Below are 17687 nucleotides of genomic sequence, written 5' to 3'. Positions count from 1 at the left end.
TCTGTTTTCCCAGGGGGCGGAGAGGGGCACGTCCCCTGTTGCAGCAGCTGGCTCCCGGCCATGGGCCGTCTAGACGGCGGCCTCACCTCCCACCCAGCCTTTACAGCGTGGTGTAACAGCGAGGTCCCGGCTGCTGGCGGCTGTTAAACCTCCCTTTTCATGAGCTTTTCCCCCTGGCTGCCTTCCAGCTCTCGCTAATTACTTTCTGCTGACCCCCAGCTCCTCCCGCGCTCTTAATTGGTGGCATAATGGCTCACTTCCCCTCCTTAAAGGCTGCTGTGGGTTGGTTGGGGGCTGCAAAGTGGAGGATCCTGGTGGTGCTGGGAGAGACCCGGGCTGTCCTGTCGCCCTGTGTCCTTTCCCCATCTCTAACACCCGTGGCCAATGGCTCTGTCTGCATTGCATGTCATGCTTTGGTAGGGCTTTGGTACTTTGTCTCTTGTCACCCTGTATTTGAAGAGGAAGAGGAAGGTTTGCTGTGTGTTACGTTGGAATGTAGGCTGGTGTAGCGATGGCAGAGGAGACAGCACAAAATACGGTGTTTGGGACCAGCAGAAGAGGGTGAGGAGGCTTTGGGGATGGCCCATCCCATGCTGACCCTTATTTCAGATTTATGCCCTTTGGGCTCAAAGAGGAGATGGTTTTCCAAAGCTCCCAGTCTCACCCCGTGGCGATGAGGGCTCTCAGTTCCTGCTCTTTTCCCCTGGATGTTGTGGTGGCTGCACCAATTAGCAGATGGAGAAACTAAGGAAGACCAAAGCTTGCTCATAGTTGCTTGATGGCATCTCCACCAGCCAAGGCAGTGCAGCGCAGCACCGATAGAGTCGTAGAGAGAGCTAGCTTGGAAAAGACCTTCAAGCCCAGCCATCACACCAACCCGTGGGGCAAAGATGTGCAGTGGTGGCACCTTCCTGGTGGGGCAGTTTGGTTCAGCAGCACGACCTCCATCCCGTGGACATCTATGGTCTGATTTTCGGGTGGTGCTGCTGTGCGGAGCCAGGATTTGGACTTGATGATCATTATGGGTCCTTTCCTACTGGAGGTTTTCTGTGGTTCTCTGATTTCTCTGTTCCCGTGGCATAGGATGTTCGAGTTGAGCTGCACTCTGCCCCTGGAGAAGGACCTGAAGGTCACACTCTACGACTACGACCTCCTGTCCAAGGATGAGAAAATTGGGGAGACCGTCATCGACCTGGAGAACCGGTTCCTGTCGAAATACGGGGCACGCTGTGGGCTTCCCCAGACCTACTGCGTGTGGGTATCTCTGCAGGCCGTGGAGCTCCACAGCTGCTGAGGCTTTGTGGTGCCCAGGTGACCCTGGGGCAGTTCCTCATCCCTTGGGGTGATGGGTGCCCTGCTTTCAGCTGGGTTGGGTTTGGGGGGCTGTTGGGGCGCTCAGCGGACACTGCTGGGACGCGCAGCCCCTCTCACCAACGGGCCCCTCGTTGAGGTTGGAGGTTCTTTGCCCTGTGCTGAACTGCTGCTTTCTCCTATTTGGTTCCAGCTCTGGGCCCAACCAGTGGCGAGATCAGCTCCGTCCCTCCCAGCTGCTCCACCTCTTCTCCCTGCAGCACCACTGCAAGGCTCCCACCTACGCGTCCGACCGGCTCATCTTCCGCGACCAGGAGTACATCCTCTCCGAGCTGGGTATGGGGCTGCTGTGGGGCTGGGGGTGGATTCCTTTCACCCAGAGCAGGGGGTGGTGTTGGGGGGTTGAACCCAAACCTCCCATTTTTTCGCTCTAAGGCTGGTGATGCACTGGCACAGGTTGCCCAAAGAGGCTGTGGATGCCCCAGCCCTGCAGGCATTCGAGGCCAGGCTGGATGTGGCTCTGGGCAGCCTGGGCTGCTGGTTGGCGACCTGCACACAGCAGGGGGTTGGAGCTGGATGAGCATTGTGCTCCTTTGCAACCCAGGCCATTCTATGGTTCTATGATGCACCATAACCACAGCCTCCGCCTTCCCCTGAGGGGCTGGGAGCGTCATGCCCTTGGTGACAAGCTCTAGCCCAGGTTGCTCTGTCAGCCCATGTGATTTGGGGCTGGGGTCGCTAGGGGGAGACCATGTCCCACACGATGCCAGCGCGCTGCAGCTCACACCTTGAAGGAGATGCCACCCAATGCAGCAGAGACATTCTTCTGCTTTGCTCCAAAAGCCCACAGATGTGAATGCCTGAAATTCCCTGAGCATCCACTGGTGCCCATCCCATGGGATCCAGAGGCAGAAGGAAGGGCAGGTGGGGCTCAGGGTGGAGGTGGGACCTCCCTGGCCAGGCCCAGGAGCTGCACTTTGGGCAGCACGGCCCAGGGCTGATGCCCACCTGTGCCCTGGGATCAGGGCACAAATCTGTGATGCCGGCACAGGAGGAAGCCCGGGGTTCCTTCAGAGCCTTTTGTTAAGTGAAAGGCTTTCAGAGAGGGCTGGGGAGGTGTTAAGCGAGCTGGGTCTTCCCCCCTTCTCCCAGCCCCTGCCTTTCACCTTCCTCTGCTTTAATGGCAATCAGTTCAAAAAAAAAACAGAACAAAGTCTGATGCTTGACCTCGAGGAGATCTGGAAACCAGCTGTGTGTGTGGAGCGGTGTCAGATCTGAACCTGGTGGTATAAAGTGAGGCTATTAAACACGAGAGCATGGATTTTACAAGCCCTGCAGCCGAACCGTTATTCCATAACCCCCACATTTGTTGTTTTCCGAGAGGGGCTTTTTCTTTTCCTGCGTGCGCGCACACACACATACATACCAGGTTTCCACTGCTTGGGAAATGGCCCATCTGTCTGAAGTTAACCACTTCAAGATCTTGCCAACAAAGGAGCTGGGATACATCACCTGAAGGTTGCAGAGCTGCAGCAGTATTTATGGAACGCATTTCATTTCAAAGGTCCTCAAAGGTGCACGGCCCTGAAGTGCTGTGGCTGTGAGCAGCCGTTCTGGTGAGGTCCTACAGCTGTCCCAGCATGGCCGTGGGGACCAGGATCCACTGTCCTCTCCTTTCTGACTGTCACCTCAAACCCAGCAGAGCAGGACGTTGCATGGAGCTCATCTCACTGCCCAGCCAAGGATCTTGGCTGCTTTTAGATTGTAGAGCTGTGGAGTTGGGAAGGGTCCCATCCGTCCGTCCGTCCATCCATCCATCCATCCATCCATCCATCCATCCATCCATCCATCCGTTGAGTCCAGCCATCACCCCACACCGCACATCTGCACCGCACCACATCTTTAAGTGCCACATCCTCCTGTCCTGCAGGGATGGGGACTCCCCCACCCCCCTTCTGTGCCCTATCCATGCAGAAATCCCTCCTGATAGCCAACCTACCCGGCTGTAGGAAGGCAGCTGAGCCTTCCCTGTCTCTTGAGGGCTTCAAGCACGCACTGGACAACGTCTGCTGGTGACGGCAGCAATGTGGGTTGGACTGGGAGTTGCGAGGGGGAAAGGAAACAGAGGGATAGAGGTGGGGTGGGTACGTGGGTTTATGGCTGTGGGGGCCGTGGTGTAACCCCAGCTGCTGTGATTCTGGGCTGGTTGAACCCTTGGAGGCACCACAAGCAGAGTCAAACCCCAAATCTCTCTGCTTCAACGCGGTCCTTGCAGTGTTTGCAAGAGAGGGATAGTGCTGCTTGCTCCCCTGCCGTAACACTGCTCTTGGTTTGCATTTGGCAGAGGATGGCAAACCCCACAACCCTCATCTGGGGCCAGCAGAGGAGCGGCTGGCCCTGCACGCACTGCGGAAACAAGGGCTGGTGCCAGAGCACGTGGAGACCCGGCCCCTCTACAGCCCCCTGCAGCCAGAGATCGAGCAGGTGAGCAGTGCTGTGGGCTGGGACGTGGCTGGGAGCATCCTCTGCTTCTTAACCCAGTGTTGGGACAGCCTGAAGTTGCTCTAAAATGGTAAGGATCCTGCAGGCTCCTTTGGCATTGCAGTGGGAAGGAGACGCCGGAGGTGTAACGTCTCAGTGCCATGGCAGAGTGGCTGTTTTTAGCCAGACAAAAGCCACGTGGGCTTCTGTCCAAAATCAGTCACAAGTCAGGTATCTGTACATAGCCTAGCCCCTTTCGCTAACATGCACGTGCATTTTTTGCATTTGGATCAAAAAATGCTTCTTCCCAGGGAGCAAAGCCATTTGTCCTCATTTCTCTTACTGGCTGATGCAGCCAGTTCTGCAGAACCGCCTCTTTTAGTTCATTTTTAACCAGTCCAGCATGGGAGAAGGAAGCTGCCAGCAGCCATAAATGCCCCGGCAACTGCTCTAACGTTTTTCCACCTTAATTCACCCCCCTGGAATTCATGATTAGAGGCAGGAGGTGCCTGCTGTCAGCTGGCCATTGGGTCACATTGCAGCTCACAGCTGCCACGTGCTGTTGTCACACTGGGGGCAGCCGTGGGGACAAAGGATCACTGAATGACAGAATCATGAAGGTTGGACGTCCAACCATCAACTCATCTTGCCACCACTCCTGCTCACAGAATCGTTAAGGTTGTGAACGAGCTCTAAGATGATCGAGTCCAGTTAGTGTGCCCACTGATGCAATCACAGATCGTTAAGGTTGGGAAAGACCTCTAAGCCTGCCATCAACCCATCCCTGCTGTGCCCACTTGTACAGTCAGAGAATCGTTAAGGTTGGAGGAGATTTCTGAGACCCTCGGGCCCAACCATCAGGGACCAGATGATCCAGCTGTCCACCTTTTGGTTGAGGGTGTTTCCTCCGTGTCTCAATTCTGTTGAGATTTCGTCTGTGTTTGTGCTGCTCCCTCCCTGGAAGGGCAGTGTGAAGGCAGAGTGAGATCCTGTCCCCCTCGTCCCATCCTGCATCCGATGGTCAGAAACCCATAGAGCAGCTCTTCAGCGAGCTGCTTGTGCTCCCTACACGCACCTCCCTTCAGTCAGCTCTTTGTAGACATCTTCAGCCTTGGAGAGCAAACCTAGAGCGCAGCTTCACTAGTCCAGAATGACCTCTGATGCATCTCAGGCCATTAATACATGCCCAAGGGTCACTGAAATAATCCTCATGCAGCACTCAATGATGCTTTTCTGATAGGGAACCTGTAGTTTCAGTGAGGAAACCAGGGAGCACGTGGTATTTCCTGCACCCACTGCTCCGTCCTGCCGAGGACTGAAACTCACCCAGCCAGGAGGCCCACCATGCTTCACCTCTTTTCTTTCCAGGGAAAGCTACAGATGTGGGTGGACCTGTTTCCAAAATCCTTGGGTCAGCCTGGCCCCCCTTTCAACATCACACCACGCAAAGCCAAGAGGTGAGCAGTCTTCCATTCCCAGTTGGTTTGGTCCATCGGTGCAGCGTTGGCTTCTTGTTCTTTATCAGTGTGGTGGTGGCTCCTGCACCTTCTCCTTGTGATGGAAGAGGAGGGGACTTGGAGACGTCAGGTTAAGCAGCTGAGTAGCCCAGCCAGGCCGTTGGGAGGGCTTTAAATTGAGCTTCCCACCTGTCTCATTTCAATCCCACGTCCAGGTTCTACTTGCGCTGCATCATCTGGAACACCAAGGATGTCATCCTCGACGACCTCAGCATCACAGGGGAGAAGATGAGTGACATCTACGTCAAAGGGTGAGCCTCCTCACTGCTGTGTCTTCTGGGCACCTTGGCCTCGAAGCTTCTAAGGGGTTGACACAGCCGTGCAGTGCAGCCCCGTGGGATGAAGGGGCTCCTCCAACAATTGGATGCTCATGATGGTTGTGCATGGAAGAGTGAGATTTGGGGAAGCAGCTTTGCTGTCAGGGCTCGGATCTGCCCATCCCCTTCCTGGGACAGCCCTGGGGATGTTCCACGTACTTGCTTCATTGCAGAGCTGTTTTATTTTGTTTTTTTGGAATTCCCCTTTTTTTTTTTTTACCTTGAAACACACAAAAATGTGGCAACCAGCAGGAACTCCTTTGGCTCATTCCCTTCTCTGCCTGGCTCCATTTATGTTTTATCTCGTGTAAAATGGTGCAGCCCCAGCCAAGGGACTTGACTTATTTTGCGCATTCTTTGGATTTATGCACAGGAAGAGGTAGGATTTTGAAACAGACTGCAAATCCCTTTTTTACAATCCTAATTTTCCTCTTGTGAACCCAGAATGCGAGCTGCTTACCTGGAATTCACATCAAGCTTGTTGTTATCAGCTCCAGCCACGCTCCCTGTGCACCTCGGGGCCTGGGAGCTCTTGGAAAGGGTTATGGCAAGGCGAGAGCGTGCGGTGCCTGGTGGGATCCCTCACCCCTGCTGACCCATCTGCTCTTACTGTGCTGTAAATGAGTGAAAAGATCTTGCTTGGCTTCCTAAAGTCTTTCCCCAGCGTTCCCTTTACTGGGTACAGCCTTTGTGTTCAGCTGCAGCACTTGGGGACGTGGCTGTTGGGCATGGAGGGGTGGTTGGGGTTGGCTTGGGGGATCTCAGAAGTCTTTTCGAAGCCTGATGATGCTGTGGTTGTCTGAGTGGGCATGGTGGTCATGGATTGGTGATCCTGGAGGTCTTCTCCAACCCTAATGATGCTGTGGCTGTGTGGTTGGGCATGGTGGTCATGGATTGGTGATCCTGGAGGTCCCCTCCAACCCTAATGGTGCTGTGGCTGTGTGGTTGGGCATGGTGGTTGTGGGGTTGGTGACCCTGGAGGTCCACTCCAACCCTAATGATGCTGTGGCTGTGTGGTTGGGCATGGTGGTTGTGGGGTTGGTGATCCTGGAGGTCCACTCCAACCCTAATGATGCTATGGCTGTGTGGTTGGGCATGGTGGCTGTGGGTTGGTGATCCTGGAGGTCTGCTCCAACCTAATGATGCTGTGGCTGTGTGGTTGGGCATGGTGGCTGTGTGGTTGGTGATCCTGGAGTTCCCCTCCAACCCTAATGATGCTGTGGCTGTGTGGTTGGGCATGGTGGCTGTCGGTTGGTGACCCTGGAGGTCCACTCCAACCCTAATGATGCTGTGGCTGTGTGGTTGGGCATGGTGGTTGTGGGGTTGGTGATCCTGGAGGTCCGCTCCAACCCTAATGATGCTGTGGCTGTGTGATTGGGCATGGTGGTTGTGGGGTTGGTGATCCTGGAGGTCCACTTCAACCTTAATGATGCTGTGGCTGTGTGGTTGGGCATGGTGGTTGTGGGGTTGGTGATCCTGGAGGTCCACTCCAACCCTAATGATGCTATGGCTGTGTGGTTGGGCATGGTGGCTGTTGGTTGGTGATCCTGGAGGTCTGCTCCAACCTAATGATGCTGTGGCTGTGTGGTTGGGCATGGTGGGTGTGGAGTTGGTGATCCTGGAGGTCCAACTCAACCCTAATGATGCTGTGGCTGTGTGGTTGGGCATGGTGGGTGTGGAGTTGGTGATCCTGGAGGTCCAACTCAACCCTAATGATGCTGTGGCTGTGTGGTTGGGCATGGTGGCTGTGGGTTGGATATCCTGGAGGTCCCCTCCAACCCTAATGATGCTGTGGCTGTGTGGTTGGGCATGGTGGCTGTGGGTTGGTGATCCTGGAGGTCTGCTCCAACCCTAATGATGCTGTGGCTGTGTGGTTGGGCATGGTGGTTGTGGGGTTGGTGATCCTGAAGGTCTGCTCCAACCCTAATGATGCTGTGGCTGTGTGGTTGGGCTTGGTGTCTGTGGGGTTGGTGATCCTGGAGGTCCAATTCAACCCTAATGATGCTGTGGCTGTGTGGTTGGGCATGGTGGCTGTGGGTTGGTGATCCTGGAGGACCACTCCAACCTAATGATGCTGTGGCTGTGTGGTTGGGCATGGTGGCTGTGGGTTGGTGGTTGGACTTCATCTTAGAGGTCCTTTCCACCCTTTATGATGCTCTGATGATATGTAGGTTGTTGCTTGCCAGTTAGAGAGGGAAATGGAACAAGTGCTTTGGTGTTGTGCAAGAAGCCCCCTGCCCTTTGTTTTAATGAAGTGAAGATGTTGTTTCTTGGTAGTCTGGAAAGATCTCAGCCGTTGTTGCTGTCATAGGTGGGGGATATTTTTGTATTGCTTTCGCAGCCCAATCTCCAATAGAGCTTTTCTTCACCAAGTGGATGGAGCTGAAGGATTATGTGGGAGGTGGGAGGCTCTCACTCATCTTCCTGGGATGTTTCAAGGTGTTGGGAGACAAAAGCAGCCCCGCTTGGAGCAGGTTGGGTAGAAGCCTCCAGAGCCCTCTTTCCGCCAACCACCACGACAGTGATTTGTCTGATATCATTTAGCATCTTTAAACATTGTCTGCCTGAGTAATGGGATGGCCTTGGTCCGCCGAGAGCTTATAAGTGAAGTAAAGAGCAGATGTGGCATTTAGGGGCACAGTAGGGGTGGGTGGATGGTTGGAGTAGATGATTTTAGTGGTGTTTTCCAACCTTAATGGTTCTGTGAAGTGCACTGAGCTCAGTGGGAGAATCCCGTGAGTGGATGTGTTGTCTTGTTTTGTATTTTTGTTGATTGCTGAAGACTGGAAACTCTTGGAGGAGGAAGGAGGGCAGAATGAGAACCTCACACTTGCAGAACTCACTGCTGGGTGGTGGAATGCTTTCCGTTTGACCCTGGGTAGGTTGAGGACTTTGGGGGTGGAACTGGGCTGTTGGGAGCACCCTGGCACAGCAGGGTGAGGCCATACGATCATAGGATATCCCAGGTTGGAATGGGCCCATAGGGATCATCGAGTCCAACTCCTATGAGGGTTTTGTGGGGCTTCTCGGTCATTTGGGATCTCCAGAAAGTCCCAAGAAGCTGATAGAAAACAGAGGAAAAAAATGGGCCTTTGCTTCTTCATTGTGTTGCCTTCATCAAGAGGACTGGTGTTAGCGTGCTGGGTGGCTGCAAAGAGCAAAGGAGCTCTCACCAATGCAGATTAGAAGCTAAGGGTGGAAAACACCTCCAGGATCCTCCATGTCCAACCCCGGCCCACTCCACCACGGCCCCAAATGCCACATCTCCGTGGTTCTGGGACCCCTCCTGAGACAGAAATCCCACCACATCAGGCCCTGTGTTTGCATTTTGCAGCTGGCTGGTTGGTCACGAGGAGAACAAGCAGAAGACGGACGTGCACTACAGGTCGATGGGAGGAGAAGGCAACTTCAACTGGAGATTCATCTTCCCCTTCGACTATCTCCCTGCCGAGCAGATGTGTTGCATTGCAAAAAAGGTGAGTGCCAATGTTTGTGCCTTCTCTGGGCTGATCTGCCCGACCGGATGCAAGTCAGTGGCCAACAGGTTATTGTTCGTGTAGAGGAGAGTCTGTCCTGTGTGGTTTTGTAGCTTTGCCTCTACGTGTAGAGGAACACCACTTTTGTTGGGTCAGAATATTGTATGGAGAGACCAATCCCCCCCTCTGGCATGGAAGCAGATGAGCGTTGGTGCAGCAGTGTCAAAATGCTCTGAGTTGTGTGGGGCCTCAGCAGTGGGGCTGCTCTGCAGACGGAGGTGATGTTCCTGTGGGATGGTTGGATGGTGCCTGCTCAACCACATGGATGGAGTCCCCAACTGCATGGATGGAGCCTCAAAACCAAATGGATGGAGCCTCCCAAACCAAATGGATGGAGCCTCCCAACCACATGGATGGAGCCTCCCAACCACATGGTTGGAGCCTCAAAACCAAATGGATGGAGCCTCCCAACCACATGGATGGAGCCTCCCAACCACATGGATGGAGCCTCCCAACCATGTGCCTACCCAACTGTGTGCCTACCCAACCCTGGCTCTGTCCTGGTCTCCAGCACTGCAGAATGGGCATCGCTCTGCGTGAGCTGGGAGTTGGACTAGACGACCATTAAACATCCCTCCCAACTCAAACAATTCTATGATAACTTCATAGAAAAGCTAAAAAGGGGGAAAAGAAAGAAGCAGTGTCCTGAAGGGATGCTTGGCAGCAGGGCGTGCAGAGGAACAGCACTTGGAGTGTGCTGTTGTGCAGAGATGAGATGGAAATCTTTGCTTTGGGGTTCGAGGTGAAGATGCTCCTGGTCTGAAAAGAGGGCTGGTTCTTCAGGTGGGGATTAGAAACCAGGTGTGATTTTGGCCTCCTGGGAGGCCAAAACATTGAGCGTTGCTTCTGGTGTTTCTTAGGTATGTCAGTGCAACGCTGTGATCAGATGTGGGTTTGTTGTGGATGCCCCAGCCCTGCAGGCATTCGAGGCCAGGTTGGATGTGGCTGTGGGCAGCCTGGGCTGCTGGTTGGAGACCTGCACACAGCAGGGGTTTGGAACTGGATTATTGTGGTCCTTTGCAACCCAGGCCATTCTATGATTCTGTGATCCTATGATACTGCGAGTTTGGGGTTGCAAGGAAGAAAGGGAACAGTTGGATGGAAGGACTGGAAGGCTCTCAAGGAATGCGTTAGGGGAGGGAGTCTTCCTCGCATTTCCTTCTCCCATCACCCGAAGGTTAATGGGTGTATTGCTGGGGCTGGCAGCAGGGATAACCCCTATGGTCGTTCTGTGACACCTCCCCAAAAGCTCAGCCCCCTCCTGCCCCCCAGCCCCCCTCCCCTGCCCTCCCACCACCACCTGGAGTTGGTTTGGCTGTGGAGCCCTCAATGGCAGCTCCTTGCAGAGGGACCACCTGCGTCCCCAAAACTCACCTGGGGCGCCCCCCAACTTGTCCCCTGTGGGTCCCAGCATGGCCTGGCTTGGGAGGGGTGAAGATGCCGTGCGAATCCCCCCCCCCCCATGCCTTGAACCAGACGATGCCTGCAAAGAGGCCTGGCTTCGAAATGAATTGCCGGATAGTTAAAGTGATTGACGGAATCACAGCGGTGCCCATTTCACGCTTCATGTTAAACAAATCAAAAGTACAGTGTGTACTACATTCAATTATCCCCCTTTGAAAAAGCAAAGACCCCCCCCCCCCCTATAAACCGTTTAGGAAAATACATCCCACTGTGCTGATATTGATTCTCCTCCGACCGCATGTCTGCCAACACCGTATCAGAAAATAAACAGCTTGTAAAACCTCTCTGTAAAGGAAAAAATAATGAATGAAAAGCCGTGCTTTGTGTTTGCGGGGCACATTCCGCTCTGGCAATTTTTTTTGATCTGGCCATGTGCTGGTTGAACTCAGGGTTCATTACTGCTGCTGTAAAAACCCCGTGCTCCGAACTTGAAACGCAGGCGATGGAAAGTGGAATTTAAATCAAAATGGTCAGCTGGCAAACGCTGAGCTGCTAAAAGCCACCTGCACCCGGCGTGGCTGGTGCTGCTCTGCGGGAGGAAAGCAGCCTGCAATTTGCTCTCCTTTGTGTGCTGGAGTTCCCTGTGGCTGCACCGTGGGGATGGGTCAACCCAAACCCAACGGTGTCCAAAGGGCGTGAGGATGGCAGCGTGCAGGGCTTGGGGGAGAGCCCAGCAACCTGGGGTGATGTTGCCTGCTGCAACCAGCCTTGGGGGGCTTTGTTCCACAGCTTCACAGCTCTGGGGTTTCATAGAACCACAGAATGGCCTGGGTTGCAAAGGAGCACAGTGCTCATCTGGTTTCAACCCCCTGCTGTGTGCAGGTCGCCAACCAGCAGCCCAGGCTGCTCAGAGCCACATCCAGCCTGGCCTCGAATGCCTGCAGGACTGGGGCATCCACATCCCACTGCACCTCAGGGGAAAGCTGTGCACCGTGCAGGTGTCAGTTCAGCTCACAGATGGGAAGCATGGGCTCCTGTCCTTGCTTCTCCAAACCTTTTAACCATCTCAGGATGTTCGTCTGCCCCTCCACCCCTATTTTCTGTTGATGCAGCGGCGTTAGAAAAATGTTGCCGCTCCTGAAAAAGGAGTTCACCTCATTCCGCACCTCGAAAAAGGTCCCCACAAGAGCTCAGCATGAGGCAAGGTGTCAGGGGCCATAGGATCACGGAATCACAGAGGTGATTAAGGTGGGAGAAGACCTCTGGGATCACCAACCCCAACCCATCCCACTGACCACGGCCCCCAGAGCCACGTCACCAAATCCCCAGTGTGCACCAAGGAGCCGCTGCGCCCCAGAGGGTTTTGGTGTGAAATCATGAGTAATGAGCGCTGGTTTTTATGAAAGGCAAGATGATATTTCATTGGATTGAAATTTCCACTTCTCTTTGGTCTTGGAAAGTGAAAAAAAAAAAAAGAAAATAGAAGGGTTGCTGCTTTGGAATGTGGGACATGTTCCTCTCCTTTTTCCCATCTTTTGTTGTGCCCCAAAGTACACGGTGTTCATTTCTTTCACTGTGCAGCCAAAACGCATCATTTGAGTGTGCTCCAAGTACCTTTTCTTCTGTTTTTGGAAGAAGGTGTAATTACACAAAGATAGTCATGAATAAGGCATTTCAGTGGGACCAAAACCCGCAGGCACAACGATGCAGCAATCTTTATCAAGGCAACCTGGCACGCACCAACAGCCCCTGTGATATTCCAGCAAAGTTCCTGCACTGATTTCTGCTTTCCAGTGTGGAAAGGGATGAGCAAAACGTGGCTGAGTGGAGAGCTGAGGGCTGGCAGTGCTGCTGCCAAGACCCAACGCTTGGCAATCCCATGATGGCAGTGGGATGGGGGCTGAGAAAACAGCACTGCGTGGAGTGATTCCAGAATCTGTGCCCCCAGGCAAAGATGGTGGCTGTTGTGCTCAGCTGCTGTCCTGCTTGGGAAGGAGGCAGAAGGCCAAGTAGTGCAGGGAACAGCACAGGGGTGGCTGCGCTGCAAGTGGGGACAGATGCAGTGTCCCCATGGGGAGGACAGCATCTCTCTGCTCTTCGAAGGATGGACCTGTAGGAGAAGAGGGTCTCCAGTTGCTGTGGGGGCTGATGCTCTCCTGCGGGCACAGCCCAGCACTTCCCCACCTTCCCAAAAACACAGAGCTGCTCCTTACTTTGTATTCGCAGAACAAAAGCAGCCCAGAAGAATTTCAGCCCTGTCAACACTTTCCCAGTGGTATGAGACTTTTTTTTTTGGTCCTGCCTCCCATGCTGAATTATTCATGACCGTAAAATATTCATCAGCCACCCTTCTCCCCCCCAAACTGCAAAACAAACCCTCAAACAGAAACTCAAGCCCCCTTCCTTCCCATGGCTTGCCAAAAGTTGGGGAATATCTTGCTGATGGTTGTTTTTATAGTGAACCTTTGTAGTGAGGTTTAATCGTGGAGGCAGATTTCACACTGCCTCAAAACGAACCCATGGACTTCACCCAGCATCAGATTCCTCCTCCAGCTCACCCAGCTGTGATCTGTGTGTCCCAGCTTCACGGTTCCTGAGGGAAGGAAGTGTTGCAACCAGTCAAACCACAGTCAGAATCAGAGAACCGTAGAAGGGTTGGGTTGGGTTGGAAGGGACTTTGAAGATTGTAGAGCCATGGAAGGGTTGGGTTGGGTTGGAAGGGACCTTGAAGATCATAGAACCATGGAAGGGTTGGGTTGGGTTGGGTTGGGTTGGAAGGGGCCTTAAAGATTGTAGAGCCATGGAATGGTTGGGTTTGGGTTGGGTTGGGTTGGAAGGGATCTTGAAGATCATGGAACCATGGAGGGGTTGAGTTGGGTTGGGTTGAGTTGGGTTAGAAGAGACCTTTAAGATCTTAGAAGCGTAGAATGGCCTGAGTTTGAGTTGGAAGGGACCTTAAAGCCCATCCACTTGCATCCCCTTCCATGAGCTGATTGAGCCCACCAGATCAGACTGCACACAGAGCCATCCATCCTACTCTTGAGCAACCTCCATGGGTCGGGTTTTCCCACCAGGAAGGCCAGTGCTGTGCAGGGAGCCCCAGGAAGCTCCGTGCTTCCTGTGGTGTAGGAAGAAAGGAGGCTGCTGGGCCTGAGGATGGGTTTTGTTTGCTTTGAGTGCAAGTAGGACGTTGGGTGTTGCTATAGGAAGGTGGAAAGGTGAAGTCCTGTATGGTTGTGTAGTCAGTCTCAGAGGATGGGAGGCTTAATTCTGTTGTGTTGTATTACGTGGGTGATGGCCATGGCTCCAAACCAGGGCACAGCATCCTGCTCCTTTTCCTGCTCCCCACTTCTTCTGCACTGGGACTCACAGGGAATGGGGTCTTCCTGCAGGGAGAGCATCGAATCACAGGATCACAAAATTGTTTGAGTTGGAAGGGACCTTTAAAAGCCATCTCAACTCATCCAACTCTCTGCAACGAACAGGACGTGAGCACCTAGAACCCCTGGCTTTGGAAGGGGCTGCTTGGCTGCTGGGTTTTGCTCCGGGAGGATGGGCAATGCAGAGAGAAGGTCTGATGTGTGTGCAATTAGTAGCAATTAATGCTTCAGCCCGAGCAGAAGCACGGTGATGCTTGTGGGGTTTGAGCACATCTGAGTGATGCAGGTGGTGCAGTCGTCCTCAGAGCCAGGGACTCAGCACAGAGAGGCACCTGCAGGACGTGCCATCCTCTCCCAAGCAGAGCACAGATGGGGAACCCACATCTCCACCTCTCAGAGCCCACAAGATCCTTTCTGACCCCAGAGAGGTCACCTGGCTGCAGACACAGGGGCTCCTGGGGGCTTTCTCTGGGTGACCAACAGCAGAGCAGGACCTGACCGGTACATGGCAAAGGGAAGAATCACCATAAGCTCTTTCCCTTTGTAGCAGTTCTAATTTAAGATGAATTATTAGCTGGGAATACATGGCCTTCCCCCCCCAAGCTTGAGTAAACATATGCTTTAATACGTTTCAGCGAGCAGAGGGGGAGAAATGGAAGTTTCCAGTGCCTTTGTTTTATTTTTCTGGATTATAAAATATTTTTAAACGCATAAATGAAATGCTCCGTCGCAAAAATGCTGGCGCGGAGTTGGACTGGTGCTGGTTTTCCAATGCAAGGCAGGGAATGGAGCCGAATTGAAATACAGCCCTTCTGGGTGATCTCTTAAAGGGAAACCAGCTCCAAAGGGATTTAAGTGCCTCCTTCCACCCACGCTCGGATATTTGTGTTCCTATGGAGTGTGACGCATTTCGGTCCCTTTTGGTTTTTAATACGCATCAATATTGCGGAGTGCAACGCATCCCATCCCATTGGGTGGAAGCGAGGAGGGCATAGAGATCTCAGATGGTGAGGAGTGAAATGAAGCGGTGCCAGCTGTGGGCTGATGGCACAGGGAGGCACAGGCTCTGGTTTTCCTGGCTCACTTGGCTCTCACCTTGAGCTCGGATGTGGGATGTTGGAGTAGATATGGCAGCTTCGTGTAATTATCAGCTGGATAACGCATCCAGCCCTGGCACGGATGGGTCCTGAGAGCAAAAACCTTGGGGGAGTTCAGGAAAGGTGAATGAAGTACTGTGAGAAGTGAGGAGCTCACACATGGGAGCATCGCTGCCTCTCTTTGGGAAGGAGACCATCACCGAGGGTGACACAGGGGATCTCCGTTGCTCTGAGATGAGGGTCCTGCCCACTTCTGCTTACCAGCCCTTTATTTTGCCTCGTTTTCCTTTCTGTTGTGATTTTTAGGAGCACTTCTGGAGCTTGGACAAGACAGAAAACAAGATTTCACCGCAGCTGATCTTCCAGATCTGGGACAATGACAAGTTCTCCTTCGATGACTATTTGGGTAAGTCAGAAGGGGCTGGGACACAAAACCACCCAACACAGCTTTTTTTGTGCTAGCCTTGTTAACCATCCTCACAAACCCAGGTTTAGGCCAAGCTAAAACAAAGCAGAAGCCTTCAGCAGGAAAGACAGTAGAGCCATGCAGTAGATCATCCGTGTAGCTGGAAGCTCCAGCGTTATGGGATTCTTCTTTTGGTTGGATGTTGTTCTGCTTTTTCCTTTTACCACCCCAAAAGAATGCCCAAAACCAGAAGCCTCACTGAGGAGGTACACGATCAAGATATTGGTTTTGATTAATTACAAAGGCTGTGCCCAAATAACCTCTCACAAGGTGTGCTTCCCAGTTCTAGCTCTGCTCTTCCTGGTCATCCTCTCCATATCGCTGCCAGCGTTGAATTCTTTGCAGCACCATAAGCTAAAACCAATGCTAGGCTTTAGAAAACGGGGCCACGTTGAGCCTATTTGTCCAGGTCAAGGAGGTCAGGAGGTTGCCATGGGGAGCACTTCTTCATGGGAGCAGTCCTTGGGGAAGGACGGGCTGCCCAGAATGGTGGGCTCACCTGGAGGCATTCCAGAATTATGGGGATGGGGCACTGAAGGATGTGGTCAGGGAACGTGGTGGGATGAGTTGGGATTGGGCTCAGGGATCCTTGAGGTCTTCTCCAACCTGAATGGCTCTGTGATTCCGTGAGCTGTTACCCTGAGACGTCTTCCTACCTCGTTCCTCCCTGCAGGCTCCATCCAGATGGATCTCAACAGGATGCCCAAGCCTGCCAAGACCGCTGAGAAGTGCTCCTTAGAGCTCATAGATGGCAGCTTGTCTGCAAGCCGCTTTGTGTCCCTCTTTGAGCAGAAAACCGTCAAGGGCTGGTGGCCCTGCATCGCAGAGCAGAATGAGAAGAAGATCCTGGCAGTAAGGCTCTTGGGTGTCCTCTTTGTGTTGCCCCTTTGGGGACTCATTGAGCTGGGCATGGCTGGGCTGAGCAAGTGGAGGAACTCATGGTGTGGGCATGAAACCAAGCCTGGGGCTGCAGATTTGACAAGCTAGAACAGGATTTCTTCCAGGATTTGTTAGGCAATATGTAAATCACTTGTTTGCTCCATTAGGTTCTTTTTGCTGCTCTTTATGGAGAGGCCAAGTGATTTAACTCTGCATCTCAGCTGTTCTCAGTGCTATTATGGCAGGTACAAGGGGTTCCATTGCAGACAGATAAATCTAAATGTGGGTCTCTGGGATCCAGTTTGGGTCAGTGGTGGCCGTTTGATAGAGGTGAGTGAGGCCAAGCTGCAAATGAAGTGATTCAACAGAAACCCTGTAGTCAGTTGTCTGAAGCTGGGTGCCGATTTCTGAGGTGCTGAGGGGTGTCTGCTGGGAGCAGGCAGAGGGCAGGGGGGGGTTGGCATGAGATCACGCTCATTGAGCTCCTCGTGGTTACTGCTGGTAGTGACTGGGCTGCTTTTTCTTTCCCCACTCAGTATTTTGCACTGTACGTTCTTTTCTCTGCTTTTTGCTTATGGTGTGCTTGTCTTCACATGTTTCATCCACGCAGGGAAAACTGGAAATGACTTTGGAAATTGTGGCTGAACACGAGCATGAAGAGCGGCCAGCTGGAGTGGGTCGGGATGAGCCAAACATGAACCCCAAGCTGGAAGACCCCAAGTAAGGGCATCAGGAGTGGGAAAGGAACCACTGGGGCAGAAGGTTCTCAAGGAGAAGGTTGGGAAGTTGGGTTCATGGCGGGAGGCCTTCCGTGTGGAGATGTGGCACTTGGGGACGTGGTCAGTGGTTGGGGTTGGGGTTGGTAGCAGTGATCTTGGAGGTCTTTTGTGACCTTAATGACTCTATGATTGGGCTTGGTGGTGATGGGTTGGCGTTTGGGTTGATGATTCGGAGGTCTTATCCAGCCTTCATCACTCTGATTGTGAGTGGGCATGGCGGTGTTGGGTTGGTTGTTGGACTTGGGGATCTTAGAGGTCTTTTCCAACCTTAGTGATTCTGTGATTCAGTGATTCTGTTTGCAAGGGGCTTGCTCCATGGGTGAGAGCTGAAAGGCTGGGCTGGAGCTCCAAGGAGCACAGACCGCACAGGGGAATGGATTTTCTCTCTTTCAATGCGGCGCGTTCATGGGATTGGGCATCCAGGAAGGTTGAAAGCACTGTGAAAGTCACAAGAGACTTGGTGATGGAACAGCTTGTGCTGGATGTCATCTCCAGACAACTGGAAGAAGAGGAGGTTATC

At 53.2% G+C, this 17687-nt stretch overlaps 1 protein-coding gene across 1 annotated transcript in view; it reads left to right on the top strand.

Annotated features, from left to right (window-relative positions):
- The window catches only part of DYSF (dysferlin), a gene marked incomplete at both ends in the record, with an annotated part of 38135 nt that overhangs the window by 14723 nt on the left and 5725 nt on the right, over positions 1-17687 (top strand). Inside the window, 9 exons of the mRNA XM_079534539.1 lie at positions 1084-1254; positions 1505-1647; positions 3656-3795; positions 5161-5249; positions 5465-5560; positions 8961-9102; positions 15350-15449; positions 16183-16361; positions 16999-17108. Of these exons, the coding sequence (XP_079390665.1) occupies positions 1084-1254; positions 1505-1647; positions 3656-3795; positions 5161-5249; positions 5465-5560; positions 8961-9102; positions 15350-15449; positions 16183-16361; positions 16999-17108 (1170 nt within the window). The remainder of the gene's footprint in view (positions 1-1083; positions 1255-1504; positions 1648-3655; positions 3796-5160; positions 5250-5464; positions 5561-8960; positions 9103-15349; positions 15450-16182; positions 16362-16998; positions 17109-17687) is intronic.

Source organism: Tetrao urogallus (assembly GCF_951394365.1).
Source record: "Tetrao urogallus genome assembly, chromosome: 4".
NCBI classification, from domain to species: Eukaryota; Metazoa; Chordata; class Aves; order Galliformes; family Phasianidae; genus Tetrao; species Tetrao urogallus.
Note: the sequence above shows the minus strand (reverse complement) of the source record. Positions and strands in the feature narration are given on the sequence as shown.